At 46.6% G+C, this 9,104-nt stretch overlaps 1 protein-coding gene across 2 annotated transcripts; it reads right to left on the bottom strand.

The window, feature by feature from the left end:
- Positions 1-1,662: 1,662 nt before the first annotated feature.
- RBM3 (RNA binding motif (RNP1, RRM) protein 3) lies at positions 1,663-5,138 on the bottom strand. 2 transcript variants are annotated; one of them, XR_002481400.1, is made up of 8 exons: positions 4,972-5,054; positions 4,248-4,367; positions 3,872-3,978; positions 3,455-3,723; positions 3,125-3,224; positions 2,942-3,035; positions 2,626-2,711; positions 1,663-2,263 (listed from the first exon to the last, which is right to left on the bottom strand). XR_002481400.1 is itself a non-coding variant. In XM_008049087.1 (7 exons), exons 2-6 carry the CDS (start codon positions 4,348-4,350, stop codon positions 2,651-2,653), a joined length of 465 nt encoding a protein of 154 aa, XP_008047278.1. In that variant the 5' UTR covers positions 4,351-4,367; positions 4,972-5,138; the 3' UTR covers positions 1,663-2,263; positions 2,626-2,650. The 2 variants fall into 2 exon arrangements, 1 of the variants encoding a protein (XP_008047278.1); XM_008049087.1 differs by lacking the exon at positions 3,455-3,723 and having other exon boundaries at positions 4,972-5,138.
- Positions 5,139-9,104: the final 3,966 nt, after the last annotated feature.

Raw genomic sequence — 9,104 nt, 5'->3', positions numbered from 1 at the left:
TCACAACAGACAAGATCCAGGTCTTGAAAATAAAATACCTGCAGGTCTTGGACACATGTTCTCAAGGTACCTTTGTGGTCTCAATGGATTCTTGGGAAGCATGTAATGGAGTGCTGGAGACAAACCAAAGCAGGAGACTAACAAGCACTTTAAAGGGCACTTTGAACCTGCACTTTGGAACTGCACTGAGACCAGGCAAGAAACTGGGCCTCCCTAGGCTAGACTGCTGCAAATCACCTAAAATTAGGAAAGCAGAGAAGGTTGACAGCTGTTATACAGAAAGGCCCCTGATGCTATTTATAGTCTTTATTGATCTCACTCAAGGGTCACTTTGTTGCAGAAATACTATGGCGGATTATGGGACCCCACCTCAGACACAGGAGGTAAGAGGTACATTAGCATCCTGAGGCAGGGAACAGAGGACCCTCCCTGCCCCCTCCCCCACCAACAAGGCAGTAATGGTGGTCTGCCTGCTGGCTCCCACTGCCTTGGCTCCCCAAAGGCCCAGAACAGAATGCCTCCTCAGACCAAGTACCCACCTGGTGGGGGGTTAGCCACAATGCCCCATAACCTGGGACTGGCTCAGTGGGCGAGGCAGAAGTCTGGGAAGTTCCTGAGTCTCCATCCACCTGCCAAAGCAAATTCATGACTGTTTGGGTGGGAGGAAGAAGGGGCCTTGGGGCCTGTCCCAACTAGCTGAGACACCCAGGAGTCAGGTCTCCAGGACTGGGACTCATAATACAGTGCTTCATACCCCCCGAAAGACGATTAAGGTAGTGTAGGATAAGAATGCTCTGGAATTTGCAACCTTGTGGTAACCTGGCTCAATACTAGCCAGGTGAAAAAGCTATAAACAGATTTTTTTGTTCCAATTGTAACCAGGATAACACCCATGGGTCCCAATAAAACTACTAAAAAAACACATAACTAAAGGAACAAATAGAACTGGGGAACTAAGACCAACTAGTGGTACAAAATCAGATTAAAAACAAGCCATCACCACCTTACCACCCAACACACCAAAAAATTGAATCCATGTGACAAGAGCTTTGCCAATTGTTCTCAACGGCTTTATATACCTATTCATTTAACCCTTCACAGAAAAGGTAAAATGCATGAGACTGAGGTTTGCTTACCTAAGGTCAATTAGCTGGGAAGCAACAGAGCCCCAATTTGAATCCTAGAGTCTGGATATAGCCCAAGCTCTTAGGACTATTTTCAAACCAGGTTTCTCCCATGTCCCTTACCACACAGATGAGTTAAGTGTACCTCTCCCCAACTCCTATCATTTCAGGTGAAGGAATGAACTGGCACCACTATGACAGGTTTTAACTCATGTCATGAGGTTAGGTGCTTAAAAATTTTCAGAACAATCCTGTGAGAAGAGGGCCCACCTAATGCTCAAACTAGGGAGACTCAAATTCAAACACTGATCTGACAACGGGACCAAGAGACCCTATCTCAGGAAACCCAGTTCCACTCAGAAGTAGATTTCACCTGTACCCATATCTTACACCAAACCAATCCCAAACTCAACCAAACTGTGAAACTTGAGGCGCCTTACCTATCCTTTTGGCAGTCCCTGCCCACCCGCTACCAAACTTTCTCCAAGCCTCCCTCCTACTGATCTGCAAAGTAGGTGAGTAAGGAAAAAGCAGCTTGTTTTCAGGTTTCAACTTTTTAATCAGCTCCGTGAAGGACATCCTAAACACTATATGAGACACAACAGAATATTTTTTTCCAGTATTTTAAAAAAATGACATTCACATACATTTTTAAGAAGCTCTTCTATATAACCAGGTTGGTGATCTTGAGTAAAAAAACGCCCCTAGGTAATCATGTTCTTGATGCAGATTTCTTATAGGTACATTTTGAAATTGCTTCATAACCATAATAAACATTGTATACAGAATTTTCTTAAATGTCCCTTGATACACATTAATTTTTATCAGTCTGGCCAAACTTGCCAGAACCCATTATTGCTAGAACCAATAATCCTGAGATCCTAAACTAAAAAACTCATCAAAGAAAAAATACCCAGACTCTACAAATGTCCTAGAATTTGTCTTTAAATGGGAGAGAAAAATTTTAAAAACACATGGAGCTTTCTAAAAGGTCTTTAATAAGCTACCTTGGGAGCGCAATTGAAAAATAGAAGTTGGTGTAATAAAAACAGATGTTTCAGTGCAGCTCCAAAAATCTTTTATAAATACAGCCATTTTGGAAGGACGATCCTGGATCAGAAGTGTTATTCCTTGTGTATCTGAGAACAGTAAGAAGGGGGAGAATTGTGATGTCAGGAAGAAACAGGCTGACAACAAGCTCACTAGAGTTGATAAAGATGCTGAGGGCTGGGCAACAGGGACATCCCTTCATCTTCTCCACCCCATACCAAGAGTAGAGGACAACAGGAGATGGGTTTTCAGATCACCTCCTCCCCCAAGCAGACTAGACCTGACATGCACCTGAGAGCAAGGGAGGCCTAGGAATGGTGTTTGGTGGGCTGGCAGGGTGAAGTATGAGGGCAGGAGAAATGTCAAGCAGTCTGGCCAGAAGAAAAGGTGAGAGGGTCATGACAGGGTTATATGAACAGGAGTCTGCTCAGTGCCAATAGCCAAGTCTTACCTACATTATGTGTGCATGTCTCATCTCAGTTGTCATAATTGTCTCTGTAATTTCCTCCTGAGTAGCGGTCATAACCACCCTGGTTTCTAGAAAAAAATACACAATTTAAAAAAAACATTAATTGTATAAGTAACATTTCGTTATATCTTAATATGAACTTTGGATGTGTAAAACAATTATTTTAAATATTATATGTAGCAAGCACAATTTTAAGGCATAAAATTTATACAGATATTAAACTATGGATATGAGCACCTGGGCAGCAGACCTTTTGAGGGAAATGACAACAAAATACTCCAACTCCCTGGCTACCCACCTGCCACCATAGTCTCTGGACCGTCCATATCCATATCCATATCCTCCAGGTCGGCTGTCATATCTGCCACTCCCATAGCCTTGGTCCCCACCACCTACAGCAGATAAATGGTAGTTGTCCACACAGGCCACGAGCAGGTGACTCTCCCTCTCGCCCCACGATCAAACTTACCACTGCACTCACCTCTAGAGTAGCCACGACCACGGGCCCCAAAAGCACCCCCTCTGGTTCCCCGGGCAGACTTGCCTGCATGGTCAACACGGATCTGGCGACCGTCCAGGGACTAGGTATGGGAGGGAGACACAAGGAGGATGGGTTGGTGGTCAGTCAGGGCAGTGGTAAGTTAAGAGTGGGCATGGGCAAGTGGGCAAAAGGGCCCAGAAATTCCTGCTGGGCACCAGGTTCTGGGTGCCATGTTCCAGAATAAGCTCCTTGGACAAAATGGCTTCATCAGGAGCTACAGGATCCCACAAAATGACCTGAATCCACCATGTTCCCCCTGCTACTACTTACATCTTGACTGAACTCAGGCTGAGTTCTCCTCCCCACTCCTCTAAGCTGCCCGACTATTAGGGCTAGATTGACACCTCTCTTGGTTTGAGGCTTCAGAGTCCATCCCAGAAGACTCACGAGGTCCTCTCCGGGCCAGGCCCACAGGTCTGCAGACTCTACTACCTAAGCCCAAGGCAGGTCAACCATCCACGGGTGGCTTCTCGGCCTCATGCAGGACCAGTCGTCGCCTCCCAGGCAGCCCGGCTCTGTCTGCCGCTGCCCTCCACCCCCTAGAACAGAAGGCAGTCATGCTCCTGTGAGTGGGCACTGCGGGGTTTGGTGGCCGCGCTGCCCCTAGCAGACATAGAGGGGAAAAACAGAAAGAATGGAGGAGATGGCAGATGGGGGCAGGACCCCTCTGCAGGTAGGAGGCCTCACCTCTCCATTCATGGCTCTCATGGCATCTGAGGCATGCTCTGGGTTGGTGAAGGTGATGAAGCCAAAACCCCGGGATCGCTGAGTCTCCCGGTCCTTGACAACAACCACTGGAGAAGGGAGAGATGGAGCAATGTGGATCAGTTAGCACCAGAAAAGGTAAGTGGCAAGGGGTGGCCTGAAAAGGGGACAGGGGTGGGGAGGGAGAACCAACACCTCCCACCAATCCTGAAAGCAAAATTTGGGACACCTTAGGCTTAGGAAGAAAAGGAGAATTTGAAGGCTCAGTGCCCTGACTTTTCTCTTAATGTTCCTTAAAATGCACGAGTCCCTGACTTCCCCTCACTTGTCCCCATCGTGGGTCTGGCCCCTGCCTCACCCTCAGAAATAGGGCCAAAGCTGCTGAAGTGGTCTTCCAGTGCCTGCTCATCGGTGTTAAAGTTGAGCCCTCCCACAAAGAGCTTTCCTTCTTCAGAAGACATGGCTGTGAGTTCGAGTCCTGTGGGGAGAATATAGAGAAGGGTGGCAGAAATAACGAAGTAGGGAGAGGAAGAAGCGATTTGAGAACTCAAGAAAAAGGGTGAAGAGAGGCAGAAAACAGAAGAAAGGAAAAAATAAAGAGTAACTAAACAGAGACTCGGGAGGAAAGCTGAAAAGGCGGGAATCCTCGGGGCGGGGCCGGCCCCGCGCAGTCGCCATTTGGGGGCCACCGTCGCGCATGCCCACAACATCCTCCGCCACCACGCCCGTCATTTTGTGCTACGGCGCAAGCCCAGGGCACCCTTGCGTTCCCTCTGCGCCGCAAAACAAGATGGCGGCGGTCACGTGGGAAAAGAAGGGCAGCAAATATCGGCTGCCGCGTGGTCACGACGGTCACCGACGCCGCCAGCCCCTCCTGGTGCTCTTCGCACTCGGCCAAGACGCCTCAGCTTCCCATCAACCGAAATGTTCCACCTCCGAGCCCGGGACCCGCCCGCCCCAGAGAAGCCCAAGCCTACGTGTCAGCGGCCGCTACTCTCCCCTCTGGCGCCCCCTGCTCGGGCCGGCGCGGCGCATGAGAGTGAGGCAGGGAGCGGCCGCACCGCAGGACATAAGCAGCTTACCTGGAAGTTAAAAAGCAAAAGAGCCGGACAGACAGCGAGCTCTAAGGACCGGAGAGAACAGGGAGGCTACCGCGCGGGAAGACGATTGATAAAGCGTACGTAGCGGACACGTCACAGAACGTCCCCCCAGCGCGCACTGCCGTGCGTGTTCATTGGCTGAGGCCAGCGAGGGGGCGGAGCGGGGAGAGGAAGGGACGGCAGAGCGAAGGGAGCAATGCTTTCTGCGCGCTTCCGGGAATGGAGGCGACTTTTGTGCAATTGGCACACCCTAACGTCAGCATCCCACACATTGGCCGAGCCGTCTTCATCCCTTCCGCGCACTAACCTTCTCGCGCTCATATCCCTTTCCGTTCCTAACGCTACCCTCCCGTCTTGACGTCATTTCCTCCATTGGATCTGATTCCCTCACCATCGCAGTCGTCTTTTTCTAGGTCGCTGCCGACATTCTGATGTCCACTTCCTTTGCGTTCTAGTCCTCTAACCTCATACCCCCCAAGGGCCCGACATTTTATTCACCACTGACCCTGATGTCATCACAGTCCTTGACGTCAGATCCTACGTTTTCAGCGTCCGTGACACCTACTTTTTACCTATCTAGCAATGTCACGGACCCTTTTCCGTAGCGTTCTTCCTTTTCATCTCTGATTTCAGTCCTCATCCTTATCTGACTGCCCTGTAAAGGCAGCGCCTTGATTGTTCCACCAGTAAACTGCTTGAGAGGCCTTCTACAAAACAGGATGGTCCAGTCTTCAGAGGGTGTAAATCCCAATCCACAGAACAATTTTTGCTGTCACTCAAGAGTAGCTGAATCCTTGACTCACAGAAAGGGCTTTCACACTACACAATGGACTTATTCAAAGAAATTAGTGTCTGAGCCCACTGCCCACAATTTGGTCTTTTTTATTTGTTTATTTATTTTAGAGACAGACTTGCTCTGTCGCCCAGGCTGGAGCGCAGTGGCGCAATTGTAGCCTACTGCAGCCTCGAACTCCTGGGCTCAAGGGATCTTCCTGCCTCAGCTTCCTGAGAAGTTGGGACTATAGGCTTCTGCCACCAACCCCGCTAATTTATTTTTATTATTTATTTTTTGTAGAGATGCGGTCTCATTTTGTTGCCCAGGCTGGTCTCAGACTCCTGGCCTCAAGTGATCCTCCCATTTTAGCCTCCCAAAGTGCTAGGATTACAGGCGTGAGCCACAGTGCTCAGTCTCACAGTGTGGTCTTGTCTAACCTTCAGTGTGCAAAATACCTTTACAATAAATGGATTTGACAGATTTTTCATTTCTGAGCTCCCCATCAAGGAAGAATGGGTTAGTTTGCCCTCAGAGACTCTAAATTTCTTATCAATGGAATGGACTTGTCCAGCCTTTCAATGGTCTGCCCCACCCCCAACACCGATTATATTTACACACAGAGTACGGTGTGCTACTCATCCATACTCCCGTTGGGCCAGTTCCCATATTTTTCTTCCTGTTGCTTTTCAGGGGTTCCTCACATTGTCTAATTATTAATCCCTTAGGTGTTGGAAATAGCCTCTCTGGCTCTGGCATTTATTATTAACTTTGAGAGTTGTAACCTTCGTTGAATAAAAATCTTTAGTTTTGATATAATCAATTCTTTTTTTCCTTATGGTCTGTGCTTTTATTTATTTATTTATTTACTTTTGAGTTGGAGTCTCACTCTGTTGCCCAGACTGGAGTGCAGTGGCCGCTCCCAGCCACCGCAGCCTCGGCCTGCTGGGCTCTGGCAATCCTTCCGCCTCAGCCTTCCAAGTAGCTGGAACTACAGGCATGCGCTACCACACCCGGCTAGTTTTTGATTTATTGTAGAGATGAGGTCTCGCCAAGCTGCCCAGGCGGGTCTTGAACCCGCGGGCTGAGGCATTCCACTCACCTCAGCCTCCCAAAGTGCGGGATTACAGGCTGAGGCACCAAGCCGGCATGGTCTGTGCTTTTAAAGAAATTGTTCTCGGCTGGGGGCAGTGGCTCACACCTGTAATCCCAGCACTTTGGGAGGAGGAGGCAAGAGGATTGCCTGAGCCCAGGGGTTCAAGACTAGCCTGGGCAACTTGGTGAAATCTCATCTCTACATGAAATCAAAAAATTATTACAATTGAAATTATTTGATTGGAATAATTAAAATCAAAAAATTATTCCAAGTAGTCTGTAGTTCCAGCTACTTGGAAGGCTGAGGTGGAAGGATCACCTGAGTTCAGCAGGTTGAGGTTGCAGTGGCTGTTAGCATGCCACTGCAATTCAGCCTGGATGACAGAGTGAGACTCAAACTCAAAAAAACAAAAGTCATTCTCTTCCCCTAAGTCACAAGATGCTCTTAGTTCCTTTTATTAACTTTATAGTTTTGCTCTCACATTTTAGGTCTTTAATCCATGTACAGATTTTTCTTGTACATAGTGTGAGATAGAGATCTGATTTTTTCTCAGATGAGCCAGATGTCCCATTAGGCAACCACCCAATCCTTGTTTGTGTGTGTTACCACCTCTCTCATATATTAAGTTCCATAGGCTCTGTCTCTGAGCTGTTTTTTATTTGGGGTTTTATTTTTTATTTTTTATTTTGTTTAGAGATGATCCCAGGCTGGTCTTGAACTCCTGGCCTCAGCCTCCGGAGTCACAGGATTATAGGTACAAGATACTGCACCCAATTTCTGAGCTATTTTTGTTTCTTTTACTATTGGTCTGCTTCTCAACTCTTGGGCCAATATCAGGCTCTTTTCTTTAATTACTAAGACCTTTAGTATGTCTCAATATCTAATGGGCAAGTCCCCATAATAACTCTTCCTTTTGAAGGCTAGCTTAGCTATCCATGACCTTTAATATTTTAAAGTCTAATGTAAGTGTATTGCAGTTCTTAAAAAAAAGTCATGGAAGTTTTCTTGGGATTGTATTGAATTTATAGATTTAGAAATAACATCTGAATAACATTAACTGAGGAGGTTTCAGGATATGATACTCTAATACTGTTCCTGTCAAGAGTTTGAGTCTAACTTCCATTTGAGTGTGGGCTGAACTGGTGACTCACTTGTAAAGCACATAATGAGGCAGAAATGATAGTGTGTCATTTCCAAGACCAGGTCACAAAAGGCACTTCAGCTTCCTGCTCTGTCATGCAGATTGCTCACTTTGCAGGATGTTAGCTGGTATGTCACAAGCAGCCCTATGGAGTAACCCAGGTGGAAAGAAACTGAGGCCACCTGCCAACAGCCATGTGAGCAAACCTTCTTAAAAGTGGATCCCACTGGGCATGGTGGCTCACGCCTGTAATTCCAGCATTTTGGGAGGTGGAGGCAAGAGGATTGTCTGAGTCCATGCGTTTGAGACCAGCCTGGGCAAGACCTTGTCTCTACAATAAATAAAAAAATTAGCTGGGCATGGTGGCACATGCCTGTAGTTCTAGCTACTTAAAAGGCTGAAGCAGAAGGATTGCCTGAGTCCAGCAGTTGGAGGCCATGGTGGCCACCACTGCAATCCAGCCTGGGCAACAGAGTGACACTCCAACTCAAAAAAAAAAAAAGTGGATCCAAGCCTTCAGGTAATTGTAGTCCTGGCTGACATCCTGACTGTAACCTCATGAGACTCTGAGCCAGAACCACCCAGCTAAGCCACTTCTGGAATACTGACCCTCCGAAACCATGCGATATAAATGTTTCTTGTTTTAAGCCAATAAGTTTTGGGGTAATTTGCTTCCAATAGATAATTATTACCTCACCAAAATCTCCCCAGAAAAGAGCATGATATGTCTGTCCTTTTATTCAGATCATCTATTTCTGTTTTGGAGTTTAAATTTTTAATAGAGGTTTATTGTAATGATACAATTCATTCCTACTTTATTTTCTTGTTGGTTATTGCTGGTGTAGAGACATGCTTTTGATTTTTACAGGCTGATCTTATGTTGGAAAACCTTGCTGAAAACCTTATTAATCCGATTATTTTTTCTTGTCATTCTGTTAGTTCTTTAAGGTAGTCATGCATACCATTTACAAATGAGTTTTACCAATTCCTGCCACAACTTATACCTCATTTTCTTTTTTTCTTTATAGCATCAGCAAGTTTTATATTAAATAGTAGTATTGAGAGTGAATATCCTTCTCTTTTTCCTGCTTTTTTTTTTTTTTTTT

This window comes from Carlito syrichta, unplaced genomic scaffold (genome assembly GCF_000164805.1).
Source record: "Carlito syrichta isolate Samal-C Ts95f unplaced genomic scaffold, Tarsius_syrichta-2.0.1 Scaffold50662, whole genome shotgun sequence".
Taxonomy (NCBI): Eukaryota; Metazoa; Chordata; class Mammalia; order Primates; family Tarsiidae; genus Carlito; species Carlito syrichta.
Note: the sequence above shows the minus strand (reverse complement) of the source record. Positions and strands in the feature narration are given on the sequence as shown.